General features: G+C 38.9%; 1 protein-coding gene across 2 annotated transcripts; it reads right to left on the bottom strand.

The window, feature by feature from the left end:
- Positions 1 to 3,189: 3,189 nt before the first annotated feature.
- cars1 (cysteinyl-tRNA synthetase 1) lies at positions 3,190 to 23,280 on the bottom strand. Of its 2 annotated transcripts, none has more exons than XM_071914013.2 (22): positions 23,232 to 23,280; positions 19,602 to 19,693; positions 18,564 to 18,652; positions 18,279 to 18,375; positions 17,847 to 17,945; positions 17,562 to 17,711; positions 16,415 to 16,555; positions 15,345 to 15,433; positions 15,114 to 15,235; positions 14,492 to 14,604; positions 14,036 to 14,164; positions 11,259 to 11,388; positions 10,431 to 10,534; positions 10,227 to 10,324; positions 9,640 to 9,829; positions 8,053 to 8,121; positions 7,319 to 7,400; positions 6,873 to 6,953; positions 6,524 to 6,591; positions 6,059 to 6,118; positions 4,820 to 4,903; positions 3,190 to 3,978 (listed from the first exon to the last, which is right to left on the bottom strand). In XM_071914013.2, the coding sequence occupies exons 1-22, from the start codon at positions 23,251 to 23,253 to the stop codon at positions 3,850 to 3,852; spliced, it is 2,238 nt and encodes a 745-aa protein (XP_071770114.1). In that variant the 5' UTR covers positions 23,254 to 23,280; the 3' UTR covers positions 3,190 to 3,849. The 2 variants fall into 2 exon arrangements, with proteins under 2 accessions (XP_071770114.1, XP_078139353.1); XM_078283227.1 differs by lacking the exon at positions 23,232 to 23,280 and adding an exon at positions 20,964 to 21,062.
- Positions 23,281 to 23,303: the final 23 nt, after the last annotated feature.

Raw genomic sequence — 23,303 nt, forward strand, 5'->3', positions numbered from 1 at the left:
CCAAGACGGCCGCATACGAAAATCAAATACAACAATAAGAAAATAAAACCGATTATACAATTGCATTGCTGAAATAATATGTGGCATTGATATCGGTGAAAAAATAACCCAAATATTTTTCAGCTATTCACAATTTTCAAGCTGTGGACTTTGATGTGTGCATGAAAATGATTAAAAGTCGCTCGAAGAATGTTATTTTCCCTTCTTTCACTGTTGGCCTGTATTCTCATCATTAGATGGCACACAAGGCAAAATATAATTTTTCTTGCTATAAATCATGGTTAATAACTGTGTTATTCCTCGCAATTAAGTCCTGAAGTGAACTGGTATTTGGCAGCTGCTTTACTTAGCTTGTAACAGTATATATTATTATCAGTGGCAGGAAAAACTGCCCGTGACATTAGCCAGAATAATATTGTTGAAGTCATTTGTATTTCATCAATTCTCACAGGTTAGTTCTACTCAAAAGTAGTGCTGTGTGTGATGAAAGAGGACAAGAGGAAATGACTGGAGAGAGTTCTCTAACTGTAATTAGAATTATTTTCAATACTTACTGCACTGAATTTTATCTTGGTGCCATTGATTCATGGGTTGATACCTGCCTTCTTTACACCCCAACTCTCCATTCATGTTATGTATGAATGTATGCATTTATCTATGTGTATTTATTTATTTATAATAATGTATTAAACATACATGGCCACAACATGCTGTGATTGGATGTTTTTGTCTCTCATTCAAGTTAGATAAAAGATATTATATGATTTATCTTTATCCTAATTTCGCCAATATAATAAGTACAAACAACACAAACTGAAGAGTCAGCAGTGAGAGGCCTTGTGGTTATTATAGTGACCCAAAAAGAGGAAGGTTGTTTATTTGCTTTTGAGGAGTGTCTTGGCTTCTGGCGGACGGACAGAACCAGCAACAAGGGAAAAACCACAATGTCAACTTATACGAACAAACTTGTCTTGTGGTCTGTGAAGGTGCTGGGTGACCTGTGTGTGTCCTGCAGCAAGGCATGATGACGCTGCACTGCTGCCTACACATCATGTTAAACCGTGTGTACAATGTGCTGTAAATGTGTGGTAGTAACCTGTCAGTGTCCCCTTTTTTCTTAACCATGTTTTTTTTTTAAATTGTGTGAAAAAAAGTAAAATCCATATTGTGTGACCCTCTGTATTCCAGGACCAAATAAATGTAAAGAACCAGAAGCTGAAATCTGTTTCAAAGTTCAAGTCGTTTTTCATGTGGTGTTTCTGTTATTTTGTCTACCCAATGTTTATGCTACAAATGAATGGGCAAAATATTACTGAGGTCCATTTTTTAAGATCCATTTTTCTATGTGTGGTGGTAGGCGGTGACCTCATGGTGCAGAGAAGTCACACAGTTGTCTGTATTAAAAAAATTAAATAAATTGATTTCTAACCATAATTAATATTCTAGATCCACAGAAATCAAAAGTGTTTGGATTAGAGAAACCTTCCACACCTGAATCTTATTATCCCTTCATTATCATGAACTCTGCAGTGCAGAAGTAATAAATCAAAATTTAAATTATTCTCATGGAAAGTATTTAAATGTTCTCGTTTTACTGTTCCAGCCTCCTGGTTTATTCTAAGCTGTGACTGTAAAACTGTCTGTTCAAGAAACCTGGAAAAAGGTTTATTAAGGTTTATTAAGTCACATTCAACCTCCACAAACATCACAAACTCAGCACAAAATGTATTTTATTTAAAGCATTTCCCAGATTAACACATACGGTATTCCTATGAAGATCTTGCATGTATCATTACTGTAATTTGCAACCGTATAGAAAGAATAACCATTTATATCAACTGCAATTTAATGGGTCCACAAGGTCCTCCTTCCATGGCGATGCATCCCACCAAAACACACCAACTCTACAAATACCTACAGGCCTGCTGGGAAACTGAACAGTGAGTTTCCATCACCCTGAGGTGGACTTATAGGACTTATTTTATAGGACTTATTTTATTCTTCTCAAACCCACAAACTCTCTGGGATGTTTAAAGAGTGGAAGCCCTGTTTCCTCTTAAGTGCTTTTTTTTTTTTTTTACTGTGACATCAAAGCCAACATCTGAAAAGGACATTGGTTTAAAAGTGCTGCAACTGTTTTAAACTGCAAAACTAGTTTCAACAGTCAGGATAAACACTGTGGTGCGAGTCCTTATGCACACGCTCCACTGTGGCCCACAGCTGTGAACCCAGGCTCACGGTTTCCTATCTACTTAGAGGGGAACACTGGCCATTTGCAAAATTTTACTATTATTCAGACGGTAATAGAACATATAACTGTCGCCTTCCAGTGGGAGAATACATGGAATATAGATTAAATTTACAATCTGAATCTCTTTTATGTGAATAATAAATGCTGATAACAGGAAAACGCCATATCTGTTGCCCTTTAACAGGAAAAATGTTTTTGTGAGGTTCGGGCCGCCGCTGTAATGACGTCATCACACCAGCAGGGGGCTACAAGTCCACCAGCAGGTGAGGATGATTACAGTGATTGCTTGATATGAAATCAGTTTCCCTGCAGGCCGTTATTTATTTAGCTGCCTCATCCGAAATAATTGCTGCAGCCGTGCCTTCACATAACCACGGAAAGACAATACATTACAATATAAAATACATTACGCAACCCTAATGGACGGCTGGATAACACGCTGCCGCTCAGTAGAAGCACCTCTTCATGTGGTTTCACTCATGAGAGCCCACGCTAACCAAGGGTTTGAGAAGCTAGATCTCCCCCAAATCTCATCAGAAAAGAGCTGGTTAAGGATTTTATGAAACTTGAAACCAGGAGAATATGGTTGGAACCAAAAACCATACATAAATGACTTAAGACTGATGTAACTGTAATGACAAAAGTATTAAATATCCTAAAAGATTGTGAAGACAAAGTCTTTCATCACTGGTAAACATCATTGGAATGAAGTAGAAAATTTTGTGGCAGCTCCTTTCAGGATTTGTGTAGACTAGACCCAGGTTAAGTGTGAGGTCATTACCATCCAGTTCTGGCTATGATACACTGGCAATATAGTCGGGAACAATTTGCAAAATTTGCCTTGTGGTAATGGTATAGTGTACAGATTATGGCCTGTAATGCATCAGCTGATTTTTCAGTGCATTACACATTTTAAGTATGAAGCAATAACATTGAAATATATTTAAATGATGTCTTTAATTTGTAGAAAATTCTAAAACTAATCACTTCAGTTTACAGTATAATGTAATTGTGTAATAATGTAATATAACCTTTTAATTGATTGGCAGTGCTAGTGTAAAACAGGCTTCTATATAATTGCCAATGTAGCACGAGTTTCAGTCAGTACATCACCGTCAAATTTCTACATCGCTCTTGCAGACACTGGTAGCAGAGCGCTAACAGAAACTAATGATATGCATAGTGTTCTGCTGTGCTGTCAAGTCATTAAAATCTCACTTCCTATGTTTCCTTGTTTGTGAAAAGCGGAGAAGACAGAAAACTGATGGGTTTTTGTTCAACATGGTTACAAAGTTGTTAATAGAACATAGACGATGCCTCCAGCACTGATGGGAATCTCTCATTTTTGTTTCCACATTCTGAATAATGATGCATGTACTTTTGTTTGTGTGGAAGTCTATCATAGCCTTCTTTCTCATATCCACTCATATTGAGGAAACATCATCTGCTATTTTTGTGTGTTGTGTCTCCTGGGTTTTCTGATCAGGACAGATGTACAGGAGACAAAAGATGCACCCAGCATCTCCGGCCTTAATATTTATTCTGTAGGTATTCTGTAGAGTGGATGGCTTGGCCCGGACAGTTTGTGATACATAGACTCAGCTGCCATTTTGGTTCATCTGAAGATACTCGTTGTGCAGTTTCTCTTGGGTCTCGTAGAGCTTGCGCAGCTTCTTGGCTTGTCCCTTGCTGATCTCCTTCCCTTCAACATCATGAGTGGGGAAACCCTGTTGACGGCAACGAAAAGAAACATAACCGTGTTCAGTTCCGCTGGGACATACTGAAGAGCATCTGATCTACATACTGACATGGAAATGAATAAATATATGAATAACAGTGATGAGGAAAGTGATGTGCATGGAAAATGAAGGATGAAACTCAAAGCAGTCTGCTCAGTATTTCTCTGCTTTTCACTCCAAATCTCTTCTTTATGCTAACCAAAAATAGAAACTCTTCATGATGCCCCAATCTGTAATCACAATCCCCTTTTGGAACACTGCTGCTTCACTACGGGCTTTGTTTATGTTTGGATTTATTGCACTGAGGACATTTTCTCACTCTCAAATTGACCGACAGCTTCTGATACAAGGACCAACAGTGTGTACCAGCAGATGAGTCTTGTACTGTGTGGATTTTGTGGCTGTATAAACTGTTAATGTTTGTAATTGTGCTCAAAAACAACCCTGAATTTTTAGTGAAAGTTCTGACCGTTGAATAAAAGCTAATTTTCCCACGAAAAAGTAAAACTAAGAATTTATGTGACTGTATCTAAAACCTATATGGAAATTAAATTCTGATTTGTGCTTTAGAAGTGATGTGTGTGATTTCCCCTGACTCACACTAATAGGATATTTTACCCTGATTTAGCAACGAGGCAAGTTTGTCAGATGAGACTCTAATTGCCCCTCGGGGATAAATAACGTTTACTACTGTATGCTAGAAAGATTTCTAAAGATTAAATTACATGTGAGATTTGGCAAACAATCTAGGACCTAGACAAAACTCAAAAAAACGAAATTCTGTAGTGTTTCCACACCAAACAAACAGGATAAATAAATGAATTGTTACCGTTTCATCAAATTTGGAATATTTGTCAGTTTCAGTGCGAAACATTTCACATGGAGGGACCTTCATCTTCGCAAGTTTAGCCATCTGAAACAGAAAAACAATGAGTGAGTGAACATGTTTACTTCATTATCAAAGAAATAAAAAGACGAGGACTAAACTTCTCTGTATGGTATTGTCTAACATGCATTGTGACTAACAAAGAAAATATAGCTGCTACCAACAGTGAAAGATCACCAGGAAGAAAGGAAAGTGCCACAAAGCATTTTAGAGAGATATGCAGTTAGATATTGAGGCAGGAAGATGACATTTCATTTAGTGCTTTGTAGGTGAGGAATAATATGACTAATTTAAGGTTTTGGATTTATGTGAAGGAAATGTAAGTTGCAACAAGTTGTCAGCTCCTACTTGACATGAGCAGAGTCGTCTTGGTCTACAAGACAGTATATTAAGTCTCCTCTTAAGTCTACTATTTTAGTAAATATTTATAAGTGGATATAGGCCTACAGAGCGTCTGGGATGTTCTGGTAAGTCATTCATCAGACTAAAACAGGACAATCATGAATTTGCATCAAGTAGATCATCAAGTAGGGAAAATCTTAAATATTAATTTCTGAGTTGATATATTGATTGATTGATTGATTGATTTTATTTGTGGGTTAGCAGACAAAAACAAAAAATCCAAAGGATAACATGTTAAAGTGAAAAACACTTATTTCCAACATGGTCCCAAGATGTTAAAAGACAAAGAAAACACAAGGAAGCACAAGACATTGAACATAAAAACTAAACGAACACAATCCTGAAAAACCAAAAACACATCACCACAATTTAAAAGATAAAAAAGAACTCCCACATCAGAAAAACAAGAACAGCTAAAGTAACAATGTCATTGCAGATTTCATTATAAATCTGTTACCCTGTTCCATAAAAAAAGTCCTAACCTGACTTCTATAAGCCCCTCTCATATTTAAAAACTTGATGTGTAACAGAAGGCCGTTCCACAACATGGCACCAGTGTAAAAACAGGAACTTCTAGCTACATTATTCACTCGAGGCACTTGACATGAACGCACACTGGCCCTGGTATTATAGTTATGCTGAGTATGGACCATTGTTATCTGAGTCCACATGTACTTCATGTGGACTGCAGAACTACAAATGTTCCAAAGACTCATGACTCCGGGAAACTCTCTTCCTCATCGGCTCTCTTTGCTGACAGCGGAGGGGAAAGTGACTGACCTCTTGCTCTTGTTTCTTCCTGGCAGCCTCTTCCTTCTTCTTTTTCTTCTCCTCTTCCATCTGTGAAAGAAGACAACAACAGTGTCTAGACAACTTTTAAAGATAGAAAAGATCAATTCCCTGTTTTCTAAAACTTCAGACATTCAAAATCATGCTTTGCCTCATGGTTTCATCTTCAGCCAACTGATAAGGGAAGGCAGCAAAATAGAGTCTGGATGGTGTAATGCATCAGCTGCTGCTCAAAAAAAAATTCTATCCATTTTCTATTCCAAATGCAAGAGTCAAATTTTCAACTATGTTTTGGACCTGCAGGGGTTCACCAAAAAAGTTGTTTTTCTTCTCCTTTTTCATGGGTTTATGGACTTTTTCTTTGCAAGGCACTATGCGTGTTTTTTTGTTCCAGTGAAGTACACAGAGGCAAGTTAGAGGAACATTTTAAAGCAGACATTACCACACTTCCCTTACCTTCTTCTTCTCATCTCTCTCCCTCAGCAGTGTCTCCTTATCCACCAGTTTCAACACTGTAGAAAGGCCTACAACACAGACACTTTGTTTAAACAAGGTCATTCTCACTGATGGACTAAAAAGCAGTTCTTTGTTATACTTTTTAATGGTGATTACACAATCCTTCCCTCTTCCTGTGCCAGTCATGGCCTTTTTACTTGACAATAAAATATGTATGAGTACAAAGTAACAAAGCTGTACTTTTTCTTCATGAACACACATACGGCACTTCATTTTTCCATCAGGGTTGGCATACAAGTTTTTGGGAGACATAAAACTGAAGCGGTTGTAAAGTTCTCGGCTCGGTTACCTTCATGATCCTCCAGACGGACTCCCAGGTCGGGCAGCGTGTCGTCACGGACCACATCGCACAGCTGCAGCAACTCCGTCACTGGACAGATACAAAAATATACTTTATTAATCCCTGGGAAGAAACTGGGGAAGAAAATATGGTTACATTTTATTTGTACGGGGAAATCATGACCTGTTTGTTGATCGAATTATGAATAAATCATATCAAACATCAGTCAATCATTCTGTTTGTATTCTATAAAACATTGGGAAAGGCTGTTGAGGGCCAGTTCACATCCAAGTAGTGTATATTTCCCAATTTAAGAATGGTTCATTAAGATCATATGATGAACAATTCTGCTTTCTCTGATCAAATGCTTAAGTGATACTTTAAGCAGAGATTTGGAGGGGATTGCTACATTATTAGTGTGTTTTGGGGATTCATAATTAAATGTAAGTTCTTACCTTTCTGCTCTCTGGCGATTTTTCGGACACCCTCTCTGAAATCGGACAGCACTTTCAGGTATGGCATCACTGTGCTCTCCAGCTGGCAAACACAACAATAACAGCATTTTAATATTTTAATAAGTCAATAGTGGTAGCTTGAAATTATGTAAAATGATGCCAAATAAGGCATACACAGCTCAGCTTCTGTAAAATTCACCAAAACAGATGAATCTATTACTTATTAAACTACCTTACATTTAGCAGAAACTATTTCAACAAAAGCCACATTTTTAAAATTGCATATGTCAAGATTGGGGGGCTATGGTTGGAATTTTCTTTTTTCTGGGTAATTAAATTTTGGCAGAATATTCTTAGACATCAAGTCATTCAGTAGAGGAAAATGACAGTAGGCTGGATGGGACAGTCGTGGGATGTTATGGTTTATTTTTGCAGGGACAAATAGAACCAAATAAGAGCCGACTGATTTCAATTGCAGCATTTTGACTAATGTGACAAAAATAATAGATAAATAGGATGTTAGCAAATGGAAGTACTGTTTGTGTTTGGCAAAAGGTAAAGTGAGCTTACGATTTATTCTTTGGTAAAATCTTTAGTAAAAATAACATGACATTCAGGTCAGTTTCTCATGAAAACCAAATGCTTAACAGACTAACAGAGAGACTAGACAACAACGTACATATTTCCTACATACAAGAAAGACAGCAAACTCCCCCAGGTATCTCTACACTTACATCCATGTCTTGACTTTTTCCTCCCACTGGAAAGCCGATGGGCTCTGATCCTTCAATGGCACCGAATGTCTAGAAGAGAAGAAGAGTCACACTTCAATGGGCTTGATGCATACTGCGTTCATTCCTAATATAAATCATATCTTTAAGTCAGGAAATATTAGATCCACCCTCCATGACCAGATGAAACTCTGTGAAATGTGTCATTCATACAAAATATAAATACATTACACTCTCAGTTATTCAACGCTCTACATCAATCTTTTTCCACAAAGTAGCACAAGTGTCAGTGTCTTTGTCAGTTACGCCCCAAACACACTACCTATAGATATCAGGGAAGCAGCTCGCTAAATATTTTTAAAAGAAAGCTAAAAACTTATTTCTTCACTTTAGCCTTTAACTAGCTATGACTTTCCTGATACAGGCCTTAAACTCTTTTTTTTTTCTCACTTTGCTTCGCACTTATGCGCTGCTGCAATTCTTTTAAAATTTGTATTTTACTTGATTTTATGCATCCTATGTACTCTATTTTTTAACTTTATTTTTATTATTATTTTACAGTGGATTTTATTTTCCATCTTATGTTATGCATTCCTCATATTTTTACGATTGTTATTCAGTGGGTTTTATTTTCCATCTTATGTTATGCTCATTCTATGTCTATTTTCATGTGAAGATGCATTTTATGTATTCTATTCTCCTCTTTATCTTATTCTCACTATCATTATCAAGTTTTATGTGAAGCACTTGGTGCATGTAATTTCTTTGTTGTAAAGCACTTTGAGCTGCATTTCTTGTATGAAAGGTGCTATACAAATACAGTTTATTATTATTATTATTATTATTATTATTATCATTAAGTGGCATCTGGTAAAATAAGACTACCTGTGTTTGGACTGTTACTTGATGTTACTCATGACTCTGTAATAAAATAACAATATTATGCTATTTCTTATTCCCATCATCCAATTACAACTAGAGAGAGTATGCAATTAAAAAACATTCAAATATCAACAATATAATTTTCTAAATTGTCTGAGCACACAAGAACTCCAGACGGCACAAAGTGCAAAATCCTTGACATTTTTGAACCCTGATTATAGGCAGATACTGTCAGCACAGATTCTTCAAGAACAACTTTGTAAATGGAAAATAAGTGTTTTGCAACTCTGTGGCCCAATCGTAACATAAAATGTGGCTTTCATTATTCTGTTTCAGTGTTTCAGAATTGTATATCGAATTAAAACTCAAGCTTTGCTGTCATATATTGCCAGTTTTTGTACATAGTCAATCAATTACGTGATGAAAATGTGTCTAATCTAACATTTAAACTGTTTGTGCTTAGACTACCCTTTTGCTTTTTATGTTCAGATTAAAAATTAGGCCTATAAAAATTAAGATTAAAACTAAGTCAGTCTACATTTTTGGCACTGTGGTGCACAGAAACACACAAACTACTGTGAACGTTTTCATGAAACTTTGCCTGCAAATACAACACTGAAACTAATCGAGGTATAATATAGTCTTGCAATTCTAATACAGAATTGCCATTGGATGATAAAAGCAGCAGTCTTGTCAAAACGTGCTCACCATCAGCATTTTAGTGAGATACACAGCGATGCTCTCCACCAGCAGGCGGTTGGGCTGCAGCTTGGCGCTCTTCCTGCTGGCGATGTAGGTGTTGCTCTGGCCCACCAGCGCTCTCATCTCCTCCATGGCAGCGCGCGTGTCCACGTTGTCACACAGAGCCTCGTGGACGGCAGACTTCCTCTCATAGAAACTACACAGCAACAAGTCAGACATCTAATGACTGCTGACATCCTGATACTCTTTGTTTTAACTGGATAAAGTTAGGTTTTTCTGTTTATTAAACCAATAAGTTATAGGAGAGCTTTTGCGGCAATATCATGTTTTTGAGACAATTTATGGCTTCACTTTGATCTTACTGAATCTATATTCCTCATGCCTCCCTTCAACATGCAGAAAATCCTTAATAGTTAATACATTAACATAAGACACGTTTTGACTCACAATCCTCTGCTTTTCCTACACAAACTCACGTATGCGTCCAGCTTTACCGAAATTGCTTTAAAAGCGTGTTAATCAGTTTGGTTTGATGATTTCAGCTACCCAAGGGTAAAGTCATGCTCGTGGCACACATGGTTTTGCTCTCTCACCAGTTGTTAAGGTCCACCTCCGCTGCTTCCCACTTCTCGAACCGACCAGTGATATCGGTGGGAGAGCGCAGAATGTCTTTGACATTGAGGAAGAACTCCTGTGGGGAGAATAAGTGACAGGAATGGGCATAAAACAGTAAAATCGATACAACAGAAAGACTGTTCTCAGGATTAAGCACATGCCCATTTTCCAAAGTCACCTACATTCATGAACTTCTCGTACTGGACAGCAGACTCCATGGTGTTGGAAGAATAGTCCAGAGTGTCTTTCCAGGAATGCATTAAGAAAGCCAGGCGGAGCTGGCGAGCTGCAGGAAGACACAGAGAAACTGTTAACATGATCTCCATCGCCTTCATGTGTCCGACACAGCAACAAGCTGCACACATCAATGTTTCTTCTCTCTATATAGAGTTCAGTCTTCAGTACAGTCAGGCAAAATATGACAATATATGTAAATATGCAAGAATATCTTCTATCAAAGGCCCAAATGTGTATCACCTCACTACTGGCTTCATGTTTATTTCATGGAACTGAAGACAATATTTCACAAAAATTGACTGACTGACCACTTGATGTAAGGACTGACAGTATCTAACAATGAAACATTTTCAGCATCATTTGAGTTAAGATGAGATCTGAATATTAGGTGGGGATTATTATTATTATAATATTTTTTTCCACTTCCAAGTCCTAACCTTCAAGAATCTAAGCGTACTCAAAAAAACAAACAAAAAAACCCACCAAAACAAAACAAAAGAAAATGCAAATTGCTGACTGAATTCTGAGTATCTGTCAGAATTCCCTTGTGACACATTTATGCAAATTAAAGTCTTTCAAAATTGGAAGTTCAAAACAGAGAATACAATTTCGAAAAGCATAACATTATTTGGATTCACATGCATTATGCATATTTTGGCATGGTATTTTAGTGCACGTCGTCTGTCTGAGTCATCTGAATGAGCAGCAGTTCAGATGAATCACTTGTGCTAACAGTCAGGTATCGACAACATCAAACAGCTTCGAGGAGTCACCTGTGTTCTTTGCCAAGGCGTCCTTTATGGTGATGAAATTCTTCAGAGATTTAGACATCTTGCAGCCTGCGATCGTCAGGTGGCCCGTGTGCAGGAAGTAGCGAACCCAGTGATCATTCTCAAAGAAAGCCTGCGTGGAAAAATAACCAACGTTTGTGAAAAGCTGCATTTTTATTTTCTCTTTGACTGAAAACAGCTTAAATGCATTCCAGGTAATGGGCTTGGACTAAAGTTTAAGTGTGCCTCATGTTTTCTGTGTAGTTTGTCTGCTGTGAGTATTGTTGAAGACAGTGGGACTCATGGGGCATGGGTCCGGACTGCTTCCATCCCACCTGAGGTAGCAGGGAGAGAGGCCACCACGGGACCCCAGAGGGGGCCGAACTGGGAGAGGAACAACGTGAGGAGGGAAAGGAGAAAGCAGGTCATCAGAGAGATGGAGAGAGGGAGAAGTTTGCTCGTACGGACCGGGAGCGAGAGGATCTCAGACGTCTCACAGAGGGTGAGATGGCAAGGGGTCAAGTTAGGGAGCTGAGCGGCCACTGCCTCCTCAGTGTGAGTCTCCTTCACCTCCGCCATCGCCCCCTCATCCTGAATCCCCTCCATCTCCGTCCCCTCAGCCTGAATGGCCGCAACCACCGTCACCTTTGTCTGAGTCGCCTCCTCTTCTCTCCCCCTACTACCATCCTTACTGCCTTAGCCCCTCCTCCTCATCACCTGATTTCTTTTTTAACACTTTTTATACTCTTCGTTTCTCTTTCTCTTGTGGGTGTTAACCACAAGTTAGACGAGGTGTAGATTCTGTGTAGATAGTGTTAGCTCTCCTCGGCCCCTCCTCATCGCCCGATTTACCGGATTCCACCGAGTCTGACATGCCATAAGGCCTCAACTCTACAAGCAAGAGGCCCTCTACAAAATGACTTCTCTTCTCTCCTCTTCTGCTGGTGCATGCTCTCTGTGCAACCTGAAACGCCTCCTGCACAACAGCTGCTTTCACTCCTCTTCATTACAGCCGTTAAAGTAGGATTAAGAAATATACAGCACTGAACTGAACTGTCGTAACTAAGAGACTGAACTGGGACTGAGTTAGGGCTGCAACTAAACGATTATTTTCATTGTTGATTAATCTGACGATTATTTTCTCAATTAATCGATTAGTTGTTTGGTCTATAAAATGTCAGAAAATGGTGAAAAATGTCGATCAGTGTTTCCCAAAGCCCAAGATGACATCCTCAATTTTGTCTGTCCACAACCCAAAGATATTCAGTTTACTGTCATAGAGGAGTAAAGAAACCAGAAAATATTCACATTTAAGAAGCTGGAATCAGAGAATTTTGACTTATTTTTCTTAAATTACTCAAACCGATTAATCGATTATCAAAATAGTTGGCGATTAATTTAATAGTTGACAACTAATCGATTAATCATTGCAGCTCTAGACTGAGTATCATATACAAGAGATCGAACTGTAACACACATGAACTGAATGAACATGCTGTGGGAGAATAATATATAATGTGTGTGCGCAAAACTTATGACTCCAGGGACCTGTTTGTGTGTAAAGTTCAATGCGAGGTAATGTGTGTGTGCGATGAGCAGGACTCTGGGGACCCGTTTGTGTGCAGGTCACGTACGAGTTCAACACAAGGTAATGTGTGTGTGTGTGAAGTATACCCGTTTGTGTGTAACTCGTTTGCATAAAGTTCGTGTGCAGACAGTTTGAGGGAAACTTTTGTGTTTACCGGAGCCAGGACAGTATAAAAAGTGTTAGGAATGACTGTTATACTCTTGTTTTCTCTTTCTCTTGTGTGTGTTAACCACAAGTTACAGGACGTTTAGTTCCTGTGTAGGTGGTGTTATCTCTCCTCGGCTCTGTATACAGGTGAGACAGTTTTGATCAACTGATAAAAACGGGGCAGGATGTCTCATTTACATCCTCTGAGTCTGGTCACTACTTGTGCGTAATACTATCATCAGAGTTCAGGGGGGCTTGGGAATGAGAAGAGTGAAGTAGCTGACTAACTAGAATGAGTTTTCTAAAGGTTCTCATTTACTGTGTCTAGCTGCAGGACAAGAGCCAACTTGAAACAGGGGTGACTTCCCTACATTCGGCTCGAGAGCACAAGCTAGGTTGATAGGCCTTGGTCAGGATTAGAGTGAATAAGGTTGGAGTTACTGGACTTCAATCTGGGTGACCAAACACAAGGGTATGAATTGTTTTATGCCTTGCTGCATTCACGTTTCATAATCGGGACAAATTATACATTTTTCTACTTGGGAAGACGAACAAGAGCAATTATTTTGTTGATATTTATCAGTTTATTTGGATCCCTGTTAGGGCTGAACGATTTTGAAAAAATATCTAATTGCGATTATTTTGACTGATATTGCAATTGCGATATGATTTGCGATATTAGAGGGAATGATAATTTTTACATCATTATTCTCATTTTCATTGAAAAACGTATTAAAATGATTATGGTGTGATTTTTGCGGGGATCTGTACCAAACAAAGATGTTTTCTTAAGTCTGTAGAATATGATGTGTAGGCCAGGACATCTCTGCAGGACGACAATATTTAATTTAAAATGGTATTTTGACACACATTTCACCTTTAACTAATATTGCACCTCCTGCGATTTGAAAATTGCAGTAGGCCATATTGCGATTTCGATAAAATTTCGATTAATTGTTCAGCCCTAATCCCTGTTATTTGATACTGCAGTAGCAACTATTCTTCCTGGGGTCCGCACAAAACACACAAACAAAACCTCTCTCACCTCAGACTGCGCCAACTCATTGTCGTGATGGGGGAACCGGAGATCGAACCCCCCTCCATGGATGTCCATGGACTCTCCCAAGATGGAGCCAGCCATGGCAGAACATTCAATGTGCCAACCGGGCCGTCCCTGTAAAAACACACATTTAGCCCAAAGTTATGAGAGTACATGGCAAGGTTTCATTCCTTGTGTACAATAAATCCTTAAAGCAGATGGAAAGAAAGTGTACTTGGAACAGAAGCTAATTTACATGATTAACCTGCAAAGTAAACTTCTTTATTTTCTAAACAAGGGGGGCTTTAGTTCAGTAGTAAATAGTAAATTCAGTCACTCCTTTTCTATTTTCTTTATCAAAACTACCTCTTTGATGAATGTACTTTTTTTTTTTTTTTAATGCACTGTGAAAGTTATGTTAGATATTATAAAAAGACTTAGAGGTCAAGAATTCAGACTGACCTTCCCCCATGGGGAGTCCCATGACGGCTCTCCAGGCTTGGAGGCTTTCCACAAGGCAAAATCATTTTGGGACTTTTTCTCACTTAACCTGTCTGCAGAGATGCTCAGGTCCCCTGGAGGACAGACAAGGGATTAAGAAAGGGTTGACAGAAAGGTTAACGGCCATATTGATGGCAACGAATGTCCCATTTTCAAGGTATACTGACTTGGTAAGGCAGCCAATTAGTAATGTAAAAATAATGGTTCCAAAATGTCAACTGTATTATTAAAAGTGCTAAGAACAGCACACTTTCTGCAGTTAGGTTTTTTACTGCACTTTCTAACTTTGCTATGAGAAGTGCAATACAATTACTATGAGAAATCCATCATCGATAATCATGTTTGAGCAAACTTGTGATTTTAAAATTTACCGTTAGTCTGCCCAACACAATCAATTTTGTATTCATTTTTTAGAACAAATGTTGAAAGCATCAACAGTTGCTCTTTTCATCAGAATTACAAACTTAATGAGCTTGCAGCAATCAGAATCCATTTTATTACCCTGTCCAAACACTTTTGCAACTGACTATACATTATGGAAAAAGTAAAACAGATCTGGTAGTTGTAACATGTAAAAACTTACCCTCTCCCTCTTGCAAAGCCTTCTGGTCGCCAACTGCTTCAGGCACCAGTTTGGCGTACGAGTGCTGCTGACTGCCATCAAATTTCGAAGTGTCAAAGTAAACAGAACCGTTCGATTCATACCTGCAGAAATGAGAAAACAAAATAATTCAAATGATCCTGTTGTAATTACAATTTGGAAAGACAATTAGGATGTAATCTATTTGGGAGATACTAGGAGTTTCTTCCTCACCCATAGCCATTTGAGACAATCTTCTCCACAAAATCCACAATCTCTGGCACGTACTCGCTGACCCGGGTGAGAACATCTGGAGGGAGGACCTGATGAGGGCCACAGAGAGAAGTGATGCACAGCAATAGCAGTAAACCAATACACACTTTGAGTAAAGTCAATTCAAAAACATGATTTAAAACACATTTTTACATATTACACTAATCCACTTTTACATGGCTATAGCATTTTTTATGACATAGTACTGCAGTTGCTGCTAAAATATGTTTAAGCTTGAATACCCTGAACGGCTGGGGACTTCTAAACTAGTTACTCTACTCTGAAATCCATTCAAATTGTACTGTTATTTCCACTTGCCATATGTCTCTATTTATTGTATCTTACTATTTAATCAATGTTTAGACTGATGGAATAAATGTTTTAGGACCATTTAGTAGTACTTTTAGGGTCTTAGGTTAGTCTTAGGTGTTTTCTAGGTTGTAAATGTTACTGTATAATACATGCACTTTTTCAAATCTAGACGTGTTAGTAAACATATATTTTAAATACTATCTGCTTAGTGTCTGGGCCCCTATTCTCAAGCTTCAGATAGCTTATCAGGGTGTCCCATTTCACATATCTCCATTATGTCTCATATGATTGTACTTGTATTTTAACTGATTTGGGAATAAAACTGAACTGAACTGAATAGTTCTTATATTCTTTCCATGTAAATTATGAATTTCCTTAAACAGAGATTTATTGGTTGATGCATTCTATGACTTTATGGATAACACCGGCATTTATGCATCACCTAAATGCTGTCAGTTATAATAGTCGGGTAAGTACAACTGCTTATAGCAATAATGTTATGTAATGTTCAGAATCAGCTGCATCACAAAACATATGCATAAGATCCAGTTATACTATTAACATTTAATCGTACCAGAGAAATAAAAACCAAGCAGAGATTCAAATGTGCTTATAAGAATGATATTTTTAAAATTTAATAAATGCTGTCAAGAATACACATCAGAGGTGACTTATGGGCGTTACTGCATTAGAAAACACTTTGCTTTACTTCCACCTACATTCAGGGCGTCCATGTCTTTGTGGTACTCTCCCTCCCAATATTTAGGGAGAATGGAAAAGATGGAGTTTTCTGTGACTTGACTCCCAAACTGGTGGTCCAACCAATCAGCCAGCATGTCCTTGGCCTGCTCCAACAGCACCTTCAAAGAAAAGAGTTTAAAGAGTTTTTACTGAGGAAGAAATTGCAAGTGTAAAACGCATCACTTCCTGTGCGGGAGAAGATTTTTCCCAGGAAAGAGCTACCAGACACCGGCTTTCATAAACTGGATATAGTTTGAATAATTATTCTGTAACAGGGATAGGAAATCAAGAGTAGCAAAATGGAAATTTATATGAAAATGTCACAGATTATTACTTGTTGCTTTATTGTGCATTTGAGAGTCAGAAATATTTTGTTCCCAGGCGTTACCTCGCTCCAAAGTCAAAACATAAGTTAAAGGATAAGGCTGGTGTTTTTTAATGCATTGCTTACCGTCAACAAATCCTATGAAAATAACAAAATCAACAATGCGTTTGCTCTACTCCCGTTACTTTCTGACTTCCCACGTACCGTTTTTAGCCGTCAACCCGGAAGTCATCGGCTCCAATTGTAAGCTAAAAACCTTTAAATACAGCTCATAAAGACATAGTTTCAATTTTAAAAATCGCTAACTGTTACCACGAAAAGTCAGGCTGTTGTAGTTATTACCAAATCAAATTCAAATGGGAACAAATTCTTCATTACGCCGGGGACTATTTTCGGTGCTACAGAACTACTTTCCTGAGATCGCAAACGTGTTTACAGCCGGCTTATTAAGTTGTTTGAGGAAAAAAAGTCGGCTGGCCCGGTGCATCGTGATGATGAAATATGTTGCCCAGAGCAACGGCATGGCTCTTTGACGTGTTTTTAATCGTTTTTTTAATACAATGGAGTTCTATGGCTGCTGGGACATGAGGCTTCACTGGGCACCGGCTACATGGACGAGACTTGTTAGCAAAACAAAATCATTGCTGATTTTGTTATTTTCATAGGATTTGTTGACGGTAAGCAATGCATTCAAAAAACACCAGCCTTATCCTTTAAAAAGTCAAAATCTAAGAACTACAAAGATGTGACAAAGAGGGAAAATACTATTTAAATTTTGTTTCACAGTAAATGAGTCTCACCTGGGCCTGGGCCTGGACGACCTCGGCTGCTGCTTTGCTCTCCATGGCGGCCTGCAGCGGCTGCAGGGCGGCAGACACCGCAGCATCCAGCCTTGCCAGCATCTGCTTCTTATCCGGGTCTGCTGTCAACGCCAACACGGCCCGGAACGGCTGCAAACAGTGACACACAAACAGTTGTATGAGGGAAAAAAACACATGAATCCTTCAGCTAATTTGTTGTTTTAAGACACATTTTAAAAAGGATTTGATCTTTTTGATCTTTGACAAATAAGAGTTTGGTCTCACCCCTCTGGCAGTCAGGACGTCCTGCAGTATCTGGGCAGCTTCTGGCTGCTTCTCCTTGTACTGGTCCAGAAGATAGTTCTGCCTGGCCCTCTTGATGATCTGAAAGAAAGAAAAACCAACGTAAAGCCTACACACACATGAAAGAAAGGGCAAAATAATGAATGTCTTGGCTTGCTCTTGGACTGAATCGACCCCACTTCACACCCCGATAGTGGATACTATTATCATTATTATTATTACATATTGGTGTTCATACTCCAAATGGAGCTACTCGGATTAAGAGGTATAAATGTTATTATTATTACTGACATTTTTCTGGCGATATCTGTTATTTCTCCATGATTTATGTGGTTTAGGAATTAGCTTCCAAGTAAGAATTTAATTGTACTGTGAAAACACTAAAGCAGTGAAGAGTTCATGGATCATACTTACTTTATCATCTATGTCTGTGATATTCATGCAGTAGAGGACATCGTATTTGAAGTAGTCTCTCAATATCCTTCGAAGTATATCAAAAGATATGTAGGATCTGGAGAGAGAGAAAGATTATAAAATAAAACAATGTTAGAATAGAGGAAACACAAGAATTTAGTTATAAAAAAAGAGTAGTTGTGAACCTTTGTGGGTGAAATTCACATTTATTTTGTAATGGAAAAAGTGGGCGAGTGAGCAATTTTGTGAGTGCCATTTGCTCCTTATTTATCATGATCTGTTTACCTGGCATGTCCCATGTGTGACGCATCATACACAGTCGGTCCGCAGCAGTACCACAACACTTTATTCCCATTCTGGGGAACAAACAGCTCCTGCAACATTAGAACGCCGAATGTAAATGATCTGATCAGAGAGCGTGTTAAACAACAAAAAACAATCGATTTTCATAAACACTTAGGTTATCTGTGTAGAGCTTTATGAATATCAGTGTCCTGTTGGATAGAACCTGCAGTACCTATAACAAATAAACATGATCTGATCTCCCTGCAGGTGTAACTGAGATGAAACAGGCAACATACAGCATCCAATTACAATCAGATTAGGTTTCTTTGATGATTGGAACTAAAAAAGTCAAGTGATTTATAAACCTTTGAGATGAAGATTAAAAAATATGAGGTGATTATCAACACCAAAAATTCCAAGTCGATACTTGTCGTCGTGTCTGGAGATCAATCTTCGCATGTTGTCTTGGAGAGAACGAACATGGAGAGAACCAGTGAATGGAGAACGCGTCTTTACAGTTTGAAATGGACTTTCCAGCTTCTTAAAACTTCAACAGATTCTGTACTACAGACTATAGCACTGTTTGTTTGTGCCAGCCAGTTTGGGTGTGATGCATTGTTTATTTTAATGGTATATTGTATTTCTATTTAAATGTAAAGCACTTTAAATTGCCTGTGTACCCTTTTTATGCACTTTTCCTATGCACTTTTAATGTTTTTCATAATGAATGAATTCTTTTATGCTTTCTCATCTTATGCTATCTTTTTTCCTTTCTTTTGTAAAGCACTTTGAATTGCATTCAATGTATGAAAATGTATATATAAATGCATATATAAATAAACTTGCTTGCTTGCTGCTCCTGTGTGTCTGAATTGATGGTGCAATATCTAGCACACAGTCCATCTCAAACTTAGATGCTCCTCTTTGCTCACATTCCTGAGAAGTTTGTTCTCCCCAAGACAAATTGGGAAGATCTTTTTCAAAGAGACACAACTATCGACTTGGCATTCTTGGATTTGATATTCACCTGTAGCCTACCTTGGTTCTCGTCAGGCTGTTGTACAGCCGTAGCTGGGGAACATTTGTTCCTTCTGGTGGAGACCAAGGGGGCTGAACCCTCTTTCCTTTCACTGAAAAAGATACAAAACACTATTGGAACGGGCAAAAGTTGATTAAAATGGACGATTTTTAGGCATCAAATACAAACATGAATTTTTGTCTACTGATTAAGTAGTGGTTGCTGTCCACATGCTATGCACGAAGAGAATCAAATTTAAAATGTGTTAAACTAAAACACCGAGCATATTAGCCTATACATCTGCAGTTGGAGGAGCAAGGCACTGCTACTGACATGTAGGGGAAACACTGTGGAAGGAAGGCAGTAATGGGTCTGAATCACTGCTCTATTACATCAGTCATATAATAACACAGCATATTCAAATCCCCTGCTGTGTCAGTCAAAACATAACTGGTCGCATGTACTGTTAATGTATTGTTCAAACCTATTAGGGCTGTAAAACCGAAAAATCCCAAATCCAAGTTTCCCCTTATATTCAGGGCTTGATGTGCAATCCAAAATACTATAACAGACCAAGGCAGACTAAGCCCAAATGAAGATATCGCAGTTATTAATTTGTATTTACTTGCATCGCGAGTCCGAACGATGTAAAACCTTGGAGGAAATCTTGAGTCAAATGCCAGAAAAATTAGGCTTCCTCTTATTCTCAGAAGAATGGAGCTAACTGTATTCAACTAAGGAATATGCGGCTACATCCTGAAGCCAGAACACAATCAGTTGATAGTTAACGACAAAGTCACACTCAGCATGTCCAAACACCCAGCTGAGACAGCACCAAATGTACATGTTTCTGAACACATGCAGTGCAACCCTGCTGGAGCTGATATCTTATTTGCTGCAGGTGACACATCCCTGCTGCTGCGTGTTCACATCGAGATGCACCAAGTGCCTGCTGAGCGATTTTGACGTCAGGGAGTATCTTAGGTTAGGTGTCTCTTTGAAGCCAAATGTTCAAAAGCAACATGGAGTGGGATTTGTCCCAGCTGCCAACCGTTTTGTTTAAATAATGATAAAGCAACTCTACTTAGCGCTCAGCAAAAATCTTGGAAAAACAAAAGATAAACATAAAACCTTGCAGGCACCACATACATTGCCACGACTGAGTGAAAGCTGAGGCTGCATTCATCCCAAGGAGCTCCGGGTTCATGCATGTCAGTGTTTGGAGAAGAGCAGGTTAGAGCTGCGTTTAGCATAGCCAATGAGAATTTTGCCATTTTAGTCAAAGCCTGGGCCACGCTGCCTTGAGGACCAACAGCCTAGATATCTGGGAGCACGGCCACCCGCAGCCTGTTCAGGCCTCATGCCTTGAACTGTCTACTCACTGCTGTCTGGGCTGAGGTCCTGCTGCAGGGCTGCTATGTGTCTGTACCAGCGCAGAGCGTGGACATGTTGTGGAGCGGGAGGGCGGTGGAGGAGCCCGAAGGCTTTCTGGTCGGCCTGGGAAGGGCTGAACCCAGCCAGGTAGCTGCGGGAGGACAGGTACTCATTCAGGGCCCCTGCCAACGCAGCCTCCTCATTTATGTGTAGCAAGAAGCCATACTCAAAGGCTGCAGAAACAAGAGGGTAAATATTCGCAAATAATTACCGACTAGGCTGCAACAGCCTGAGAAAATACTAATAGCAGCACCATAATTTTAATTTGGACACTAGGATAACCAGTCAAGGGATCAGGTGGCTCATAGCCAAGGCCTATATAGCAGTAATGTCAAAGACCTTTGTGTCAGCACACTTCCAACTCAAGTTAAGTTTTGGCGCCAAAGACCACTAAAGGCCTGAAGGTTAGATAGTTGTGATTTGACCCAAACTCCTGGTGTTCCAATCTTACAGAGTCACAGTCTTTACCTTTAATATTGTAGGATGCATTGTGATCCTTCTGTTTTTTTCTCCACTCAGTGTCATGTTTTAACTTTAGACAAGAGTAGATTTTGAAATGGTATTTTGTGAACTCAAGTTGTAATACTTTTCTCAGCAGTTAGCAAAAGGACAAAATAGTAGTCTTTATTTTTACTACGATACAGAATGTTAAGGGATTGCAACAAGTGTCTGATGACGGATATGAGCAAATATGACTTTTACATAAACGGTGAAGTTAACATTGTCCCTGACCAATGGTGTTAGATGTGGGTCTGCACCTGTGTCATTGTTGGACTAACACAGGCACGCAGAACAGAGGGGATCCGAAGGGGGAATGAAAGCAAAAAAAGAAGAGAAAAAAAACTAACAAACTAATCTCTGCCTCCAAAATTAATTGAAAATGCAAACATAGATAAACAGACAAATTAAGTAAGACAAATACATCAAGTAAATAAATGCCAATCCATCTCAATCAATTAGTTCTCTAGTGATCAATATGCTTGAATCAACGGTGTGCCTCCAGTAGAAATTTTCCATCAATGTGCTCAAAACAGACAGTGTCAACACATTCCTCAGTCCGACCACTGAAACACTAATACTGAAACTGAGATCAAATAGAAACTTAACACATATAGCCCATTTCTGAGAAATGAACTGTACGGTCTTAACACTAAACAATGAAAGAAAGAATGAAACTGGAAGTAAAAGCAAATAAAATAGGAAACAATATGGTTAAATAAAAATTAAATAACAAAAACCATAGTAGCCCTGGTGGATTCTTTAATTTCTTTAAATCCACTATTGGAGTCTGGAAATATAACGAAGATGTGAGAAGTATCATCGCATAAGTAAAAACCATAGTCATAATCTACACAAATGATGACAAGCTTATATGCACTGCAACAGAGAGATCAAGGCTTATGTCCGGAAAAATCTGATTTTCTGTTATGACTGCTTGAACTTTTCGCTGAGGAACTGTCAGGGTGAATTAAGCCATCATCTGTGAAAACAAACTGGCCACAGGCGCTGTCATGACCAGTCCCAAGCTTTGCTTAACGTAGCAATAGGTTACCGTTTTCCCTTTCAGAGAGAGAACGTCAAGCCAAACGCTATGCAAAAACCTGGCCAGTTAATGTGGTCTTGCTGATGGGCACATACATACCCCGACTCAAGACCTTTTCTGAATCATTAGGACCCATTCGTCAATTCGGCATACATATAATCCACCAAGCAGCACTTGTTTAAATAAAATTTCAACTTTTAAATTGGTTGACACTGACTCGCAACCGCCGCGAAGACCGTTGGAATAACAGGTGAACCATTTTTAAAAACCTGAAATATTATTGAGATAAAATGCTGTTTGGTGGAATATATGTGTGCCGAATTGTGGACTGGCTCCTAAAAATTCAGACGAGGTCTTGAGTCATATTGTATGCGGTGTGTGCGTCTGCCGATACTTAAGGTTAATATTAACGTTAATTTGACAGATATTTGAAAGGAGTTTGGCGTACCATTCTGCCCACTGGGACTGGGTTACCTAGAGCACCAGGTTAGACTTGGAAAGCTAGGCGGCTCGTCTGGAAGCTTAATTTACTCGCTCCCAGCATTAGCTGGCTAATAGCTAATGGCTGTGACCGTCCGTCAAAGCATATGAAAACTTGCTATCACAACCTTCAAACTGATTTTCACCTAGCGAGCCAAAAGGATGACTAAAAACACGAGATCAATTACTGTACCTTGCTCTCCCGAGTTCGACATTGCAACAGTGAGTGTTGTATGGTTGGATGCTGATGCAACAATAACGTGTG

The sequence above is a fragment of the Centroberyx gerrardi genome, chromosome 1 (assembly GCF_048128805.1).
Source record: "Centroberyx gerrardi isolate f3 chromosome 1, fCenGer3.hap1.cur.20231027, whole genome shotgun sequence".
Lineage (NCBI taxonomy): Eukaryota > Metazoa > Chordata > Actinopteri > Beryciformes > Berycidae > Centroberyx > Centroberyx gerrardi.

What these genes read in the sequence shown, in the direction of transcription:
- cars1 (XM_071914013.2), bottom strand. Translation starts at nt 23,253, where the DNA reads ATGTCGAACTCGGGAGAGCAAG. An exon ending in GAAAAAGTCAAGACATGGAT is followed by an intron (nt 7,401 to 8,052) that starts GTAAGTGTAGAG and finishes TGTGTTTGCCAG; the next exon opens with CTGGAGAGCACAGTGATGCC. An exon ending in ATTCCAAATTTGATGAAACG is followed by an intron (nt 3,979 to 4,819) that starts GTAACAATTCAT and finishes TGCCGTCAACAG; the next exon opens with GGTTTCCCCACTCATGATGT.